The sequence below is a fragment of the Anopheles bellator genome, chromosome 2 (assembly GCF_943735745.2).
Source record: "Anopheles bellator chromosome 2, idAnoBellAS_SP24_06.2, whole genome shotgun sequence".
Classification (NCBI taxonomy): Eukaryota; Metazoa; Arthropoda; class Insecta; order Diptera; family Culicidae; genus Anopheles; species Anopheles bellator.
Genome location: NC_071286.1, coordinates 13,835,980 through 13,853,771, shown reverse-complemented (window position 1 = coordinate 13,853,771; position 17,792 = coordinate 13,835,980). Strand labels below are relative to the sequence as shown.

At 49.3% G+C, this 17,792-nt stretch overlaps 3 protein-coding genes across 4 annotated transcripts; 1 reads left to right on the top strand and 2 right to left on the bottom strand.

Annotated features, from left to right (window-relative positions):
- Positions 1-76: 76 nt before the first annotated feature.
- Positions 77-1,759, bottom strand: LOC131207024 (uncharacterized). The gene is made up of 2 exons (XM_058199631.1): positions 1,750-1,759; positions 77-477 (listed from the first exon to the last, which is right to left on the bottom strand). Exons 1-2 carry the CDS (start codon positions 1,757-1,759, stop codon positions 77-79), a joined length of 411 nt encoding a protein of 136 aa, XP_058055614.1.
- Positions 1,760-11,198: 9,439 nt separating this feature from the next.
- Positions 11,199-16,625, top strand: LOC131210904 (protein 5NUC-like). Of its 2 annotated transcripts, none has more exons than XM_058204220.1 (5): positions 11,199-11,485; positions 13,182-13,464; positions 13,947-14,097; positions 14,160-14,416; positions 14,479-16,625. In XM_058204220.1, the coding sequence occupies exons 2-5, from the start codon at positions 13,247-13,249 to the stop codon at positions 15,653-15,655; spliced, it is 1,803 nt and encodes a 600-aa protein (XP_058060203.1). In that variant the 5' UTR covers positions 11,199-11,485; positions 13,182-13,246; the 3' UTR covers positions 15,656-16,625. The 2 variants fall into 2 exon arrangements, with proteins under 2 accessions (XP_058060203.1, XP_058060204.1); XM_058204221.1 differs by having other exon boundaries at positions 11,200-11,293.
- LOC131210905 (serine protease snake-like) lies at positions 16,004-17,792 on the bottom strand. Its single transcript, XM_058204222.1, has 3 exons — positions 17,651-17,792; positions 17,505-17,525; positions 16,004-17,430 (listed from the first exon to the last, which is right to left on the bottom strand). The coding sequence occupies exons 1-3, from the start codon at positions 17,703-17,705 to the stop codon at positions 16,568-16,570; spliced, it is 939 nt and encodes a 312-aa protein (XP_058060205.1). The 5' UTR covers positions 17,706-17,792; the 3' UTR covers positions 16,004-16,567.

Here is a 17,792-nt window from a genome sequence, read left to right as displayed (position 1 = left end):
TGGGAGCACTGACCAACTAGACGGTTGACTAGACACCGTGTACGGGGCAGATACTCCCGTGGGCCGCTGCAGGGGCTCAGCAGGATAGTCCTCCGTCGGGTACGGTCGGTTCCTCGCGCCGCCGGTCGGGGCCGATGAGACGTTGGCGAAGGTTCGCCAGCAGCGGGCTGTCGGCCGGGATGCCTTCGCGCTGCAGGAACTGGATCGTCTCCCGGGCGCAGACGGCCCACCCGATGGCTTCCGCTTGCTGCCCGCCAATCACATCCTCCGGCTGCCCGTCGCCCTCATCGTCGTCTTCGTCCGTGTCCTCGGCGTACGGATCGTTCTGCAGGAAATCGAGCTCATCCTGCAGCTCACGGATTCGGTGGAGCGCTTCCAGTAGATAGTTCGAAGCGGCCGGGCTCACTCGACCCACCGGCACTCGAGGCTGGTCGGTGCTGGACGAAACGGATTGCGGCGAGGGTGGCCGAGGTTGTGCTACCCTCCCGACGATCGGGTAAGGCCGCGAGTCTCGATGTGTCCTGGCGTCTCTAATCCTCACTGGATGCTGGCGTTCGGCGTGGCTCGGTGAAGGAGTGCCTGAGCCTGGAGTGCCCCGTCGTCCACGAGTCGGACGATCGGTCTTTGGAACAGTTTTTGGCATGACGATGATGACTCGTGCCGCCAGGGCTTTCTAAGGACCCCCGGACATTACGGTCGTCCTGAAGCTTTGAGCAACAAATAAGCAGAGCAGAGTTTCACTTGTCCACTGTCAATGGGTCACGAAGCACCTTCAGCAGTAACACTCAAACGCAGAGCCGCACGTTGCAGCTCGCGCAACGTCACTTCCTCAAATGAACGCCAACGCCCGTCGGTGGTCCTAGTTTTCGGAAGCTGACGGCAGGTTTCACGTGTCCCTACTCTCTCTCTACTCTTTCTTCCTCCTTTGCTCTCTCTCGATGATCACGTTCGCAGTGCGTTCGCCATCCGCTGGCGGTTAACGGTTTGCGCGTTGTTTTCAAAGGTGCACACGCAGAAACACATTAACACACGACGGCCGGCAACCGGGAGCAGGCGGATTATGCTGCGTCCGACGGTCGGCCGGCTGCGCAGCGTTTTGCACCGGGCTGCGCGAGGCGTGTGCGCGAGTGAGCGAGATGGCAGCGAGAAAGGAAGAGAGAGAGCCGCCGACTACGCACCCTACAACAATCTGTCCGGGAAGCGTTTATGCTTTTTTTCCTATGTTGTGGGTCGCCGCGGCGCGCTCGGAACAGCTGCTGCTGCCGCCGTCGCCGTCGCCTCCGCCGGCTGATCCTGCTTGATTGCCGGGGAATGGCAGTTGTTTCACCGAGTTCGAAGGGTGCCAGAGTGAAATGGCACGAGAGCGGCCCGACGACGCCTGCTGGCAGCCGCGGAAGGACATATGCCAGGCGAAGGCAATGGAAGCGAAGGAGAGGAGCGAAAGAGATGGAGTCGGCGCATTTCGTAGTGGTGGTGGCGCGTGCGTTCGATGGTCGTGCGCCGGGACGTGCGCCAACGCGAACGAACACGCGCACGGCAGGACGAGTGTGGGCCGGGGAATCGAAGCACAACCCTTGGAATCGGGTGGCAGATGGTGAAGTACCTGTAGGGGTCGATACGCAGGGGTCGATAATTTTCGACATTTACACAAAAAATTTAGATAAAATATACAGAGTTTAGGTAGTTGCCGCAAAAGTTCGGACTTCCGAAGTTTTTTAAATAATAATGTAAGGAATTACTTTGTCTTACTTAGACGCATAACTTAGACGTAGAACTTCAAACTAACTTCAAAACTAATCCATATTGAGGAGATGATACCACAGCGCAGGGTACTGGCTTAAGAACCCATGAGTTACTAAATTGGTGTCTCTGACGGTAATAAATAAAATGCATTGCACCATTGACTAACAGACGTATTGAACTCTACAAGTGACGAGAAATTATTAGCTGTTCATTATGTTTGGAGAAAGACAACCACAGTGCAATTCTGAGTTCCAAATCATACAGGTAAGTTGCAAGTCGTCTCAAACATCGGTGAGGAGCAAAATGAAGTCAAGTTCTAAACTGCCCAGGCCTGATTGCCTAAATAAAATGTCTATATAACTCAAGTGATATTAAGCCAAGTAAAAGGTAGCGCGAGTTATAATGAGCCACACAATGCAAGGATATTCTAAGATCGGCCAAGACGAACCAATGTTCAATTCGCACTCTTGCTCCAGTATTCGCCCAGTATCCTCGGTGATCTGATTACCTCGGCGCAAGTCTCGGCCAATTTCGACAAACACTCGTTGGTTATTATTTTCAACAAGCCGAAGAGAGTTCCCGTTGGGCCTGCGTACTTGATGAATTATGAAGCGTGATTTCCCTCTGCCAGCTTAATAATTCACGAGGATGTTTTCCCAGAAAGCAAGGTACGCTGGTCCGGAAAACAGAGAGAGCATTCAGGACGTACGATGAAGAACGCTTAATTTTATGGCACTCGTTGCGCTCGTCGAGCATTTGCTAGCATTGCCGAAACGCAATGGGCCAGACATTTCCACGAGTCAGTAAACCTGCTCATGGAAACTGGAGCTGGATTGGGAACCCTTTCATAGCTTGACGGCCGGAATCAAATGCATCACGCTGTTGCGAAGAAATTGAAGACTTACACTTTGAAAGCAGAATCGGTCCATAAAACGGGCAGAAGATTTGAATTCGGGAAAGGTACTCGTGGCTCGTGATGCTTACGAAATGTAGTCAATTTCGCCGAAGGACCCATTTTCGATAAAAATGCCGTGACATCGTTTTCAGCAAAGAATCTTCAAGGGGGGTTCTTCAACGCGGTGCCGATGCTGAAAATGTAAACGAACTCCACTTCACACCGGACTTTCTTCACCGGAACCCCGTTCTTGGTGGTATGCAAAACATAAAAACGGCAAAAAACTTGCCACTACACGTTCCGGGCGGACGGGAAAAGATTGGAATAGTTTCATCAACATCCGTTTGATTTGCGCGCCACACCAACTGCAGCGTGGCGCATTTGCATGCTAAACTCTTAGACAACGTTCAACGATACTTTGGCCAAGTGCAAAGTTACCGGAAGGTGTGAATTGGATGGTATGCCCGGCACACGGCGTATGGGCCCACGTGCTCGGACTGCACGATCACGAGACGGCCATAAGGACATCGGGTGGCATTGGTATGGCATTCCCGTTGGAATGCTTCTGATTTCGCGCGGAATAAAAAAAAGATCCAAAGCGCTAGGGTTTGTCCGGCATAAAATACGCAGCCAACCAACATGTTCGCTCCCATGTACGCTCGCGTGTTGCGTTTGATCCTCGATTCGCCCTCGAGCCTGATGCTAGAAATTGAAGTTTATAAATGAATCATTTTCAAAACAGAATTCATGGACGTTGTCCAGGTGCAGCTCTCGCACACACTCGAAACAGAGCCTAGAAAGGGAGCAGCGAAAAGAGGGAGCACTCTAAATATGGAGACCAGGAAAAAGGACGAACGAAACTTTGTCCAAATGCGGATGCGTCCTTCAAGAGTATCGACGCTCGGTCGCCCATCGGTCTTCACGTCAGCAAGGTGCATTCATAAACGTTCGATCAGTATTTCGTTTCGATGTTCATCGTGTACGTACATTCTCAGCAGTATTCTCCTTGTTACTGGTTCATGGAAAGGAACGAACCAGTAACAAGGACTGATGGGTTCCTAACTGTAAGTCGGTGTTGGTCCTAGCATTCCCTAGAGACGTGATGCGTTTGCATTGTTCCTAAGCTGGCTGGAATTTTAATAGCAATACTGATGGTAGAATCCTGAGCAGCATTTTCTTTGTTTTGTGGGTTTAGAAATAAGTTGATTGGAACAAAGCATGGCGTGTTGCAGTCGGCTTAGCTCAGGAGGAGGAAAGCTGTGATTTTCCGACGAGCTGCATCAAAGACCTCCATGAGGGCAATTAAACGCCCCGGTTGTTGTTTAATTTTATTTTCTGTTCCAAAGATTTCTCTTTGAATGGTCGGTTATTACGCAAATCATGACACAATCAATAGGTTGATAGCATTTACTCAAACTTCCGGCCAAATCCCTCAGCTTCAAAGCACACTTTTAAATGATTTGATGCGCACTTCAAGTGCACTGTTGACGTTTGATGAATTGTGAATCAATTAAGCAATTAAGTTTAAGTGAATCGATAATCATAACCAATTAAACCATTTTTTATGCGGAATCGAATGAGGTCACTGGTTTGGGGAGCGCTTTGAAAACTACTAAACCTACAAACAAGCTCGTCGCACGGGAGAATCAGTTATGGTTTTTCTCGCAACTCGGGAAAATGGGAAACTAATTCAATGACCTATGGACTACATTTTGTCTCGCTGAGTGTCCACGCAAATGGCTGACCACAATTACCACACCACTTACTAAATTTTGACCGAATTTAATCGTTTGTTTAGTGAACATTGATTCTAATAACAGAACAACCGATACAGCTGAACAGCGTTTCGTTTTCCAAAAACCTTCAGTACGTTGGGGAATCGGCGTGAACTTGGAGGAAATATTTAACATTAAATGCACAGCAATTAACAAAATGGCTGGCTAACAGCCAGCAAGCATTTGTCTGCTGGTCAGCTAGAATCAACTTTGCAAACCAGAAACAACTGGACCTAGGACCTATCTGACACCCTGTCTCGTAAAATGCCAGACTAGTTGTTTTGTCGTTGGGTGTAATAAACAATAACTAACTTTCAGCGCACTTGTGCCAACCGACACGGAGTACCCCGTCTGACCTTTTCGTTGTGCTGGCGGCAGAATTTTGTAAGGATTACCACTTATGGGCTGTGGACTTGACAATTTGTATGTACATCGTGCCTGATGGGGCCACAAAAGAGCTGCATTGTTACTGACAAGTTATGACACGAATGAGCCATTCAGTAGACCGAAAGAAACAATAGGGGTCATTGTTGCTTCCCGATACTAGAGCAATAGAAAACAAAACCCAACAAAGTTATTCAAAATTCACTTTTGAACTTATGCATTAAAAATGCATCTACTTTACCAACCGGAACCACGCATGCAAGACAGAAAAGATCAGTCTCTTAGGGATATTCCGGCCGCTAGAAGTTGGTCCCGGAACAGTGCTCCAAACTAGTCCCGGTGCTGGCCACGGTGTAATGGGTTTATGAAAGCATTTTGAATGTGGGAGCCCGATCCCATGCCCGGGTGAATCCTTCGCGGGTGCAATGCCTGACAACGGACACTTTTCCCAGGAGAGAAGCATTGGCAGCTGTCTCGTTCCCGCACAGAAACTCTACATTCCAGATGACGTTCGTTTTGTTTTTGTCCGGACATTTCCATCGCGACGGTTACGGTCTCCAGGCGCATGGAAGTGCCAATGGCTCGTTGCGCGTTCGTGCTCAATGGACTGCATTTGAAACGACTCTTGAGTGTCACTCCGGGCAGCGTCATAAAAATGTATTATTTCTACAAACAGTTTCCCACTTCTCGTGCATGGGACAATGCAGCGAGATCCACTCTCCGCACGAGGTCCAGATCCGCAACCGAAACACACTTTGGCTAATTCGACAATGAATGCATACTTTATGCATTGGACGAAAAGAAATTGCTATTGCAAGAAAAGTGTACCGAGCATAAATTTCGAGGAACGCAAAATTGAGGATAATGTGATTCATGCATTCGGCGCGGCCACTCCACGACTCCAGCCTTCCAGATGGGCCAGCTCATGCTCAGCGGGCCGGAAAGCACGTTCCTGTATGGCACACGTTTGCAGCATATGGCCGCAGAAGGACGACCGTTGGGTGGTAGCCGGACCGGAACGATCAACTGAAATTGGTCATCACTCGCAGGGCGCGGGCAACTAATATCTGCTGGGAAGAAGCAAATGGTCCATGTTTTAAGCAAATCATCCTACGTTTAGCCACAGAAATTGGACAGCATCATAGGAAGGCCAATAATTTAAAGTTGTGGCTGCAGAATGTACCACAAGGACAGCAAAGTTGCAATGGTCGGTCCACCATAAAAAAGAAAGACTACAAAACTACGGCAGCCCAATTGGCGACACTCCGGTAAAATCCCAGCCCTTCCGTGCTATCAACACCCTCAGTGCCGGAGGGTGCCAAGTCCGGGGTCCTTTAAAGGGAACCAATCTGCGTATCCTTTCCGTTGTTCTGCTTCATTCCGTGGTCTGGCTGACGTTTATGGACCGTAACCCATACGGCTGAGGCTTCCCTGCCAGCCCTTTCTCTCTCTCTTTCTCTCTCTTTTTCTCTCTCTCTCTCTTTTTCTCTTTCATTGAGCATGAGAAAAAGAAGCAAAAAAGCCGATATGGCTCGAATGCAGGGCGCTAAGCGACCGGGTCTCTATGGTACTTTTCACTTCCCGTTCGATCAGCTGCAATCGTCATCGACCTCGGCACAAACCGTCTTCATATGGCTTCCAGATTCGTTCCCGAGGGTTCGTTCGAACGGTACGGTACGGTATGCGGCCCCTAAAAAGGGAAGCAGTGTTGTGGCCGCCTGCCACGACCCTCGGGCCACCTCAGGACAGTTGCATTTTGTCAATCGTCCGGTACGGTCTGTCAGCCGTCGTCTGCGTCGTGCCCGCGTGTGTTCCTGCGTTGAGCACCAGTTCGAACTGTAAGCTCAATTGGGCCGCGTCCTAGGAAACGGTGGACAAATTAAATATCCGTTGGAACGCTCCGCGTACAGAGAATGATTCCTGACGCACCGGAAGAGCCACGCGAATCGCCGAGCTGGACACCGTCGGGGCCACTTACGGCGGCCGCCATGTACGAACGGCTGCAGCGGATGTCCGCCGAACGCGGGCTGAACCTCTCGCCGGACGTCCTCCTAATTAGCGCCTATCTGGGACACAATCTGAGCTACGCTCCGCTACCACGGACGCGAACGGACGTGCCACTCAGCGGCCCCGACGGCGGAAGGACCTTCGCCTCGCCGCCAGCATCTCCCCGGACACCGTGAACCATCGGCCGATCCCGACGACGTCTGGCCCCGGCCTCATTTATCGGTTCTCGAGCCGCGGAGTGAGTGATACGAAAGTGATACCGTAGGTCGAGGACGAAAGATGACGAATCGTGGTTCCGTGGGCTAGAGTGTCGGAAGCTGTTGCGGCATGTAGCCGCCGGTGGCTTCCGGTTACAGCGTGCAGACTTCGAGGCGGGTCATACAGCACCACGCGCCTTGCGGGCGCTTATCGACAACCAAAGATATTTTATTCAGCCGACGACACTCAAGGCTGCCAGACGCGACGTGCGAGAGGCGATAAACTGTAATAATTGAAAGTGGCACGGCACTTCCGACAGAAGCTGAAGGTGGCCAGAAAGCCATCCACCGATTAGCGTCTGGTGGGAAGAAGTCAATCAAGGAGCGGCGTACAGTGATAAAGCAGCTTCGAACCGCACCGCACCGCAGCGTTTTTTGGGGGGGCCGAAAGCATAACGACATCTGCAGAAGGGCTTAGGCCGACCACCGCAAACATCACGATGACGGTGAACGTTAGGAAATAGGCTGTGAAGTCAATGAGTCGTTGCCGGCTGCCGAACGTGGCGTAAGCCGGCCTTCGCAGTGGTTAGCTAATTCGGAATTAATGTTCCGAGAAGGGGAATGCGGCAAGTAATTGCATTCGGCAAAGGTCAAGGTTTGCGTGCGGGGAATGGGGTGTCCTTCTTGGGATACTTTCGGAAAAACTTTACACTAGAGCAGTAGCCGGTGCGGGGTGCGTGTCCGTTACATAATGCCTGCGCAGACTGCCGACTGGAGAGTCGGGACGAGATAGGTGGGAACCTGTTACCAAAGATGCGACGACCGGGACCGAGCCCGGTTGCCGGTAGGATCATAAATACGGCAGCAAGGATCCACCCTTTGCTGGGCTGGGTTGCTGTAAAGAAACTCAATCACAAGATTTTAGATTGAACGATTGCGTGCGGCTGCCAAAGAGTGTCAAGTCAGGGGTCAAGCGGAAGCAATAAGGTTTTGGGGCGACCGGGACAAAGGAAAGTAGTAACCGGAACCGTTAGTTATTTATAGACAAAGCCGACAGGGTAGGAAAATATTACTCAACCAACCAACGATATTACGACGGTAGAAACAATACACTTTGTTTCATCTTACCCTACTGTTGAGGGCTTTTAAACTTAAGCGGACGACCGAAAGAAAGAATAAAGTTGGGCGAAAAAGTGAAACGAGCGCCAAAAGTTATGCAATCCGCATGGCATGGTTGAACAGCTCAATTGTACTAAAAAATGTGAAAACTAAAACAAAATTTGAACGAACGCTACTCAATGAAATGTAATAGCTTACAAAAAGCAATTAAATAAACAAATAAAAACACTAAAATTATCAAGAAATATGACTAAACTCACGCAAGTCGCATAACGCGATATCGATTAGCTATTGACGTACTAAATCACCACTTATTTGATCTTATTTCAGTCCACAGTGTTAGGTGAAAAAGTAGAGTGAAAGTAAAAGAGTTAGAATACTGCAACTGCACCAAATCATGGGCGAACGATTCGGATTTTGGCGCGACAGTTAGTTAACTTGCTGGCAAAAGTAATTACTGTTACATCACTTTCACGCCACACGAGATGCTTCGGGGCATTATTACCGGTAGTGAACGATTGCTGTTTACTACTTCGCATCCACTAGGATGTGTCTGCATTGATTATAATTACATGGTGCGGAAAATTGAGTGTGCCCTCCAGGTGTATAAGTGTTGAAGGGGAAAAATACTTTACAACTAGCGTCATAATAGCACACCGGACATGTGAAGTCTTGATTAACTACCAAATGTTAACCATCCAACCAACCCATCCAACACCAAACGTGTGATAAAACAGTACGTGAAATTTCTACTATCCCACGTGGGAGCGTGCTCCACTGATTACCATTAACGTAAGGGTGAAAATTAAATTGATAAGGTAGACTGGATGTAAAAAAACCCTTAAAGCATTCTACACGGCACGTGATCAATCAACTGTTCTCTTATCCACCGTGTGGACTTACTCGATCAACATAATCGATGCGAATCACTGTTGGCGACGGGTTAATAAGCGGCCCAATATCTAGAGTGGGCTGTTAATTAGTGGCAGTAGGCCAATCAATTGCCGGTAACAACCGTACGTGTTGCGGTCGGAGACCACACAAACCATCCGTGGCAGTTGACGCCCAGGCCGAAAGCACCTGGCCCCGGTTAATAGATTCAGCAGGCGCTCTCTCATTTTGTGCCATCGACCGATTTTCGAACCAGATATGATTCCAACGAGATGTCCAGTGCTTTAGGGTTGCTATGGCCGAGGGATGGGCGAAACATGTTCGCGACCGTGACAGCTGCAAAATCCCCAGCTTTATCGTCTCTTTTCATGCGGCAAAAGACAAACCCACCAAAAAAGGCGTGCCACTCAACCGCGATTTTTCCTCCGTCTTCATTGAATCTTGCTTCCAAGAAATTGCAATTCTTCTATGGACACGAACAAGTCCAAAGGAGAACTTTGAATAAAAACTGTTTCTACATCGTCCGTAGACGGAAACAGTTTCCAACACCTTTCGTTTTCGGCAAAGTTTAAAAAGCGCCATTTTTAATGCAAATTACACACGAACTGCGAGGCTAATGGTGATAAAATGTGTTGAAACTGTTCCACCAACGTTCAGGACAAAATGTTCCTCATTGGAGCTTGAAAGCTATTATCAATTCAGCATAGACTTTAGTTCTTCGCTAAGCACGTCGTGACGGATAGTGTGTGAGATGGGACAGAAATTCCTTGTCCATGTTTTTCCTGCAATGTGTTGAAAACTACAACAATGTTCCCTTTTCCTAGGCACATTACCCTGATTAGTTCACTTACCGGCGGCTGTCGCAATCTGAAACGCTCTCCGACGCATCCAACCATTCGGAAAACCGGAGGAAGCAGCACTCAGCGCGTGAGGTGTACCGCAATCAGCGCCAAATCTTGCCTTGCATCGTATCTTCAATCATCTTACACATTTAGTTACTTAGTGTTCCCAGTTCGACTTCATTCCAGCACTTGCGACACCGTAGTTAAGCGTAGTTCAGCGGCGGTCAAGTCAATTGATGCCAAAGGCCGAGATAGTTTGATAAGCAGAGGAAGCTGCAACTATTGGCCGCGGAACCTGCCAGGGTTGTAGTGCCAAGTAGTTTCTTATCGAGTGCCAAGGTAGCTGGAAGCTAACACATTTAGCCGTTCTGTAGCGGTGCATCCCACGGTCTCTTCTTGTGCCGTGTCAAATGGATAAATGCTATCGCCCACTTGACTAAAACACTCGTCCAGAACGGACTCTTATCTGTCTCTTGTTTTCCCTGATGCAGACGATGTTTGTACAGACGGGTACGGTTAGGCTGAGCTTTACTGGCCGGCCACATGATGCGAAAAAAACGATCTGACATTTCAGATAAACGACAAACTGTTTGCGCTTATGTCAAAACGTTTATGCCTCAGCGGACACGTCAAACCTGCTTTGTTTAACCCTGCAACCCTGCAAACAAAGGATGATGTAAGTTCTTATTTGCTGGTATAGCAACAAAATCTAAAAATACAGAAAAAAATATTCAGAAATCATCTTAATTCTCTTTCTATTTCTCGATTTCTATTTTCTCGCACCAAAAACACGAATGTAAACACGTTTGACATTTCGGTTTTATACTTTAAACCTGCCACACGAAGCGTAAACGATCTGACGTTTTTACGCTCCGGTTCGCGCTCCGTGTGGCACCCCAGTGAGAGGATTTCCAAAAAAAACGAAACACAAAGTTGTACTTTACTAATAACCTGTTACACTCGTACCACCGAGACAGACTTAATCCCAGAATAGTATCTCAGATTTAAGGCTTATTGTACATCCTTTCGGACACGCATTGTTATTTTCCGTCGCCAAAAATTGGCTTCCCGGCTCGTCACACCCTTGCCATCCCCCAGTGAAAGGCATCGTTCCACCTGACCTCTAACATGTGCGCCCCAAGCTTTTGGGCATGCTGAGTCGCGTCTGACGCTCTTTCGCTATCTCTCACTCAGCTCCGGAAAGTACCTGTTACGGCTACGGCTGCAAAACGGCTGACGCTACGCCGGTCGTCAGTATTTCAACGATCGTCATCAGTGCGTGTTCCGCCAGCTGTTGTCTGCTGCCGACCTGATCGCGCGATCTGTGCCGGGTTTTACCGTGTGCGTCGCTGAGCCTTGGCGTGGCGTTGGTAAAACCACTGGCCACCTGTCGGTGTAGGAGTGCGTAAAGTGTATAAAAGCGCGGCAAAGCCTAATTCTGTGAGTTTTTGACATTCGGATAATTGCACCGGACATGAGGGAATTTCTGGAGCGCTATTGTGTACCGCACCGGTGGTCGTAATACTATAAGTGTGGCATCTAAAAAAATGCCACAATAACGTGGCACGTTGTTGGCATAACAATCGGCGAAACAGCGAACGCGGCACACGCGGTACTTACGCGACTTATCACGTGAGTAAATACCGCGTTGGAGAGGGCTTACCTTGGCCCCTACGGTAGTGCTGCACGATCGAAGCTTCGCGCATGCAAAAACGGCCTTCGGTGAACCTCGAAGAGCCGTGCGATTCGATTCGCAGACTGTTTCTTATAAAAACCACTTTAAAGCATTTTAACGTTACGCTGTCGGTGATGCCAAGTGCCAAAGTGCAAAAAGAGAGGGCCATTGTCTCACATTGGCCGCAGACACGCAGAAAATAGATCAAAGTTCTCACCAGAAAATGGCGCGTCTGTCAGATGACAGCGTGCTGTCGAAGGGAACCGCGTAACTATTTTAAGTAAATGTTTGCCGCTTGGGTAAATGAGGTGCTCTAAGTGACTTCCTTCGATTGTATTGAGCAATGTGCGTGCCTCTGGTGCGAGTGACCAAATTTGAAGCGAAACGGCAAACCGTTTGTCATCGATCATCCCGCGTGACGACGTGACGCACCGTATCGACAACTAGTCTTCGACATCTTAATACAGTACACCACCACTACAGGAAGAGTGGTCGGTGTCGAGTGTTAATTTTATCCTACGTCTGCCCCGCGCTGTGGATGGCATTCTAATTTTGCTTTCCATTAGCGTGTCTGTCCGTAAACGACGAGGGATGCTGCGATCTGGGCGATTTGATGCATTGTTTTTGGGGTTCAGTGACTCGATCGTCATCCGTCATGTGACCAGCGGATCAGATAGATAGACGTGGTTTTCTGAGTTCTGATAACAGCGAACATCAAAGTACTGAACGTGGTAATCCTATTCCAAATTGATGTTTTATTCCTGATTCTGACACTGAAACTAGATTGCCCGAAGCAGAGGCCTTAGCTCGAAAGCTGTCCAACAGATAGATAATAAAGGCCACATTCGCTGCCTGTAATGAAACCCAATGCCACCTGTAGAAAGTTATGGCATTATTGTTGGGGCCACGGACTTCTCGTGGAGGAAAGTTTCACTCTCTTCGCTCCCTAGCAGATACCGCAGGTACTAGTTGCATGCGACGTTGATAAAGTGTTTTAGTGGCTTCCATTGTCCCATTCAGGCGTTTATCTTAATGAGGGTATTTCATCTGCCCTGCGTCGGAACTATTTGTTGCCATCATGCACGGTGCACGATTTGTCGTTCACAATGGGCACGTTTGAAAAACAATCGGAAAATGGGCAATTGAACGACACAAACTCAGGGTCATTTGTGACTGTTTTGATCATGCGTTGGATGTTGGACTCTGGGTGCATCACCGAGATCGCTTGACCGCCGACCGACGGATCAAGATTGTTCGAAATGGCTTTATTACCAATTACTTAATGTTGACAGCATCCATCCACTGTTCGGACCCCGTTACGGGCCACGCTTCAAGAGATCACCACTGACGGGTCTTCTCGACATGGAGCTACAGACGTCTATGGTCAGTACATGGCGCGGATGATAAGCGACAATTGTTATCGATAACACAGCCCTCTGGATAAGGATTCCACTAGACAAATGGCCTAATACGCAGGCGGTTATCACCTTCCGTGGTATGGTTCGGGGAATATCAAGTGCCAGTCGCGCGAACCTTCTTCACATCAAGAGTCGGTCTTTCTCGGTCGGTGTCGGCGTGAGAAGGTGTTTCTGGAGAAAATAAAAAATTGTTGTGCTTATCTAATTGTGAAATGATTACTTCTTGTACTTAAAGGCTGCCGACTGTTTCCGATAACTGGACTTGACATATCCTGACGGAATTGAAAGGAGCAAAGGAAGATGGTCAACAGTCAAGTGCTTAGCATGCTGCTCGTGGTCCTAGGCTCGGTTTACTGTAACCCTGCTGCACCGCGAGCCGCTGGTCTGGAACTGATCATCCTTCACAACAACGACATGCACGCCAGGTTCGAGCAGACGGGAGCATACAGTAACGATTGCCAGCCGGAAGATGTTGCCAGCAACCATTGCTACGGAGGCTTTGCCCGAGTGGCCCACAAGTGAGTACGAACCGAATTTTAAGTCACCGACAAGTAGACGTGCCAACTCGCACTAACTGACAAGCTATCATTTTCTCAGTGATAACTAAGAAATACCTATCGCATCGTCACTGTTCACAGTAGATAGGCCATGGCCCATGAGGCGGCTCGAAACAGCACGTGGTTCGTGTTATCCTTTGATTAGCTTGTTTTTACCGCAAATCACCGTCCCGTTTCAAGACGTTGGTGTTGGTCGCGGTTCACTGGTCCGCAGCGCACGACCGCGATTAGCGTAAATGGTGGCCACAAATTGCCGCATGATTGACAGCGTTTATCACTAAGGCGATGGTTCGGTGGTCGCTCCGAATCACCTGAACGTCAATACATGAAGATCGGTAGCCAACGCTTCGCAAACTGTACCGCAAACCGAATCTCACCACTGTCCACCAAAGTTTATGCCATTATTAATTTAACATTCCAACTGCTCCCCAATCTCTGCGCAGAGTTCGAGAGTACCGCGAGAAGGAAGCGGCCGGGGGTCTACCGGTGCTGTATCTCAACGCAGGCGACACGTACACCGGAACGCCATGGTTTTCGGTCTACAAGGACAACATAACGGCCGCCTTCCTGAACAAACTTAAACCAGACGCCATCGTAAGTTAGCAGCCGCATTCAAACCACTGAGGGATAACCACTCGATTCGATTCGTCCAACAGTCGCTCGGAAACCACGAGTTTGACCTGGGCGTGGAAGGACTGGTACCGTTCCTGGACGAGGTCGACTTCCCCGTGCTGGTGACGAACTTGGACCTCTCGAAGACGCCCACGATGCAAACGACCAAATCACTCAACCGATCGGCCATCTTCACGAAAGCGGGCGTTCGTATCGGAGTCATCGGCTACCTTACACCGGAAACGAAGACATTGACCCCCGTGAACACGGTTGAGTTTGTGGACGAAATCGAGGCGATCAAGTAACGATCGGGGTTAGATTCGGTGCTGATCAAGCAATCTAACACCCGTTTTCTTGTTGCAGCAAAGAAGCGACCGCGCTGAAGGAACAAGGCGTCCACGTGCTGATCGCCTTGGGGCACAGTGGTCTCGAGCGGGACAAGCAAATCGCGGCCGAGTGTCCGGATGTTGATCTGGTGATTGGTGGCCATTCGCACACGTTCCTGTACAGTGGGAGCGCTCCCAGTGTGGAGACACCCGAAGGTCCCTATCCGGTGATGGTGAAGAATGCCGCCGGTAAGGATGTTCCGGTGGTGCAAGCGTACGCCTACACGAAGTATCTCGGCTATCTGCATGTGATGTTCGACGACGGTGGTAACCTGATCGAATTGGACGGCACTCCGATCCTGCTGAACGGTACGGTGCAGCGTGACTCGGATGTGCTCGAGCTGCTGGAGCTCTACCGACCGGGCATCCTGGAGTTGGACGAAAAAATTGGACACACGAACGTGTTTCTTGACTCCAGTCGCTGTCGGTTTGAGGAGTGCAACATCGGCAACATGCTGGCCGACTCGGTCGTGATAACGTACGCGGTGACGCGCGAAAGTAACGCCGACGACTACTGGACGGACGCCGCGATCGGATTCGTGCAGGGTGGCGGCATTCGTGCGTCCATCAGTGCTGGGCCAATCACGATGAAGGACCTCAAAACGGTGCTACCGTTCGGTAATGCCATGGTAGTGACGGAGGTCACCGGTTCCACTATCCGGCAGATGCTGGAACACAGCGTCCACCGGTACGATGGAGTGACCGGGTACGGAGAATTCCTGCAGATGGCAGGAATCCATGTGGAGTACGACCTTTCGCGGCCACCTCTGGAGCGAGTTGTGAGCGTCGTGGTGCGCTGCGCAAAGTGTCAAGTTCCATCCTACTCACCCCTGAACGACGATTCCTCCTACCGGATCATCATGAGCCAGTTTCTGTACGACGGTGGCGATGGGTACGATATGTTACCGGGCACCCCGAAGGAAACGCTGAAGTTCGGAGAGTACGAAATTACCGAGGAGTATCTCAAACGGTACTCGCCCATCTACCCCGCCATCGAGTGGCGAATTCGAATGGAAGGAGTACCGACGCTACCTCCCGCCACGACGACCGTACCCGGAGTTAGTACCACGACCGAAGACAATGGAGCTGGCAACGTTAACCGTATAGCGATGTCCACTCTCGCAACAATGTTCCTGGTAGCACTTAACTACTAACTACTGTAAGCAAACTTTACACTGCTTAGGCTTAAGTACTTGGTTCCATTTCACAGTTCAATGTTTGCTGTACAAGATCGGGTAATTTGAAAATTTGTAAAAAATAGAAACGAAATGTTTAAGTAAATATTGTTGATAGCGAATCAAACCCAGTTTCTTTTGGAACAATTACAAACCAATCTTATCTCTTCTGTATCTCCTGTGAAGAATCAGTAGATTTTGAAAAGGGGGCAGTGCTGATGGGTTAGCTTTCCATTTAAAACGTTATCTGCAACTTTCTGTAAATGGCCATCATTTCTTTTCGGAATATGTCATCTGCAGATTAAATAGAATACAAAAGAGTTGCAGTGGCGAAAATTATTACAAAATGCAACAAACTTTGAACCATAATTTTACAATACATATCACAATTACCACAATACATGACACTAACAAAATACCGTTCTGACACTTTCCATCATCTAATTATAAGATAACGGTGAATTGTTTAGGTTTGATTTGGCAGAAGGTTTACTTTTGTAGTAACCTTGAAAGGAGGTTTTTGCAATATTTATTGTGTTAAGCTATTTCACGGCCACGTTAAGTGCACCACGTTTCGACTTCCTTCCAAATCAGGTACATGCTCTTATGGTTCTTGGCTGTATCTTTTGCTCCTGGCCAACGTTCACCTGTTTGTTCATCTGTGAAGTCAACTAAATGGCGTGTGGGGTTGGGTTTTACTTATTGAATCTGAACTCAATTATGGACCCGAAAATTTAAACTCCAGCTGCGATTAAATACATGAACCATTATTCAATGGTTCTAAGCATTATTATTAGCGTAATTAGTTTTGATTTGTCATTCTACGTCACGTCACAAGCGATCGTCCGTAGGATATGCTCACTAGATTCTGCGCATGCCGCTCGCAGCCCTTCACAGAACATTGGCACCCCAAACGTTATCCTCGATCCAGTCCAGATAGTACGATACCTTCGTGTAGATGGCCTTCGAGTGGCCCACACCGCAGGCACCGCCCGTCGACGTGATACCGACTACATGATAGATGCAGGTTTTCGGATTGGCCAAAACCTGCAGAGGGCCCCCGGAGTCACCCTGACACGTATCCTTTCCACCGACGATGCTTCCAACGCATATTTGGCCAGCTTGCACCCCGTTCCGGAAGCGCTTTTGCCCGGCGAACGCTCGCGCACAATCATCCACCGGGAACTCGTCCAGCTGTACCTTCATCATCGTCGTAGACAGCTCGATGCCAATGGTCTCGTTGTAGCCGAATCCAGTGGCCACATATCTCGTTATGTTGCGGTTTTCCGAATCCCACAGACACGCCGGCCGCACGTACTTCGTCAGCCACACCTGGCGATCGAGCCGTATCAAGGCGATATCATGGTACGATCGGGTGTTAGAGTACTGTGGATGTTTCCGGACACCCGCGATACCGAACTGGACTTCCTCGTCCGACACGTTCGCCGTGTCATACTCGCCCAAGCGGACCACCGCCGGGTTGCCTTCCGAGAAACAGTGAGCGGCGGTCAGGACGTGTCGATCGCTGATCAGTGTTCCGCCGCACCGGAAGTCGTACTGCGTGCTATCGGTTTCTCGCGGATATCCGAGCAGTGCGTGGTGTGGAAACTCGCCATACTTGGCCTGCTCACCGCCCACAATCAGCTGGACGACGTTGGTGCAATTGTATATCTCGTACACGATCGGTGTCGGTGTGATCGTCAGCGGGATCAAGCTTTGTTTTCTGGTTATGATCTGGCGATAGGTTTCACACACTACGAAGAGACCCGAAACACTGGTCATCAACCGGTAACGCAAAGTACGCCGCTTCCTCGGTAGCTTTACTTACTTCGCGATGCGAGCCTTTGACCTTCGGGCAGGATGTGGAATCGTTTCGTCGCCAGTTGATGAGAGCATTGGGAGAGAAGGACAATGTATGACGGATGAACATTCGAAACTAATGCTTCGACCAGCGGTTTCGTTACGCAATCTCACCTTGAATACCACACAAACCAAGCAGTAGCAGCAACCCGACTTTCGTGAGGAACATTTTGTATCACTTGAAGGGAAGAGACTAAACTTCCTAAGGACTGCTTCCTAGTCGGTCCACACAAATGATGCGATCGGATTGCTTTAG

Bases quoted from the DNA above. Each gene is read 5' to 3' on its own strand.
- LOC131210904 (XM_058204220.1), top strand. From the start codon at position 13,247: ATGGTCAACAGTCAAGTGCTTAGCATGCTGCTCGTGGTCCTAGGCTCG. The intron at 13,465-13,946 runs GTGAGTACGAAC...ATCTCTGCGCAG, and splicing joins TTTGCCCGAGTGGCCCACAA to AGTTCGAGAGTACCGCGAGA. The intron at 14,098-14,159 runs GTAAGTTAGCAG...TTCGTCCAACAG, and splicing joins AACTTAAACCAGACGCCATC to TCGCTCGGAAACCACGAGTT.
- LOC131210905 (XM_058204222.1), bottom strand. From the start codon at position 17,705: ATGTTCCTCACGAAAGTCGGGTTGCTGCTACTGCTTGGTTTGTGTGGT. The intron at 17,526-17,650 runs GTGAGATTGCGT...TCCTGCCCGAAG, and splicing joins TGGTTTGTGTGGTATTCAAG to GTCAAAGGCTCGCATCGCGA. The intron at 17,431-17,504 runs GTAAGTAAAGCT...GTCTCTTCGTAG, and splicing joins TCAAAGGCTCGCATCGCGAA to TGTGTGAAACCTATCGCCAG.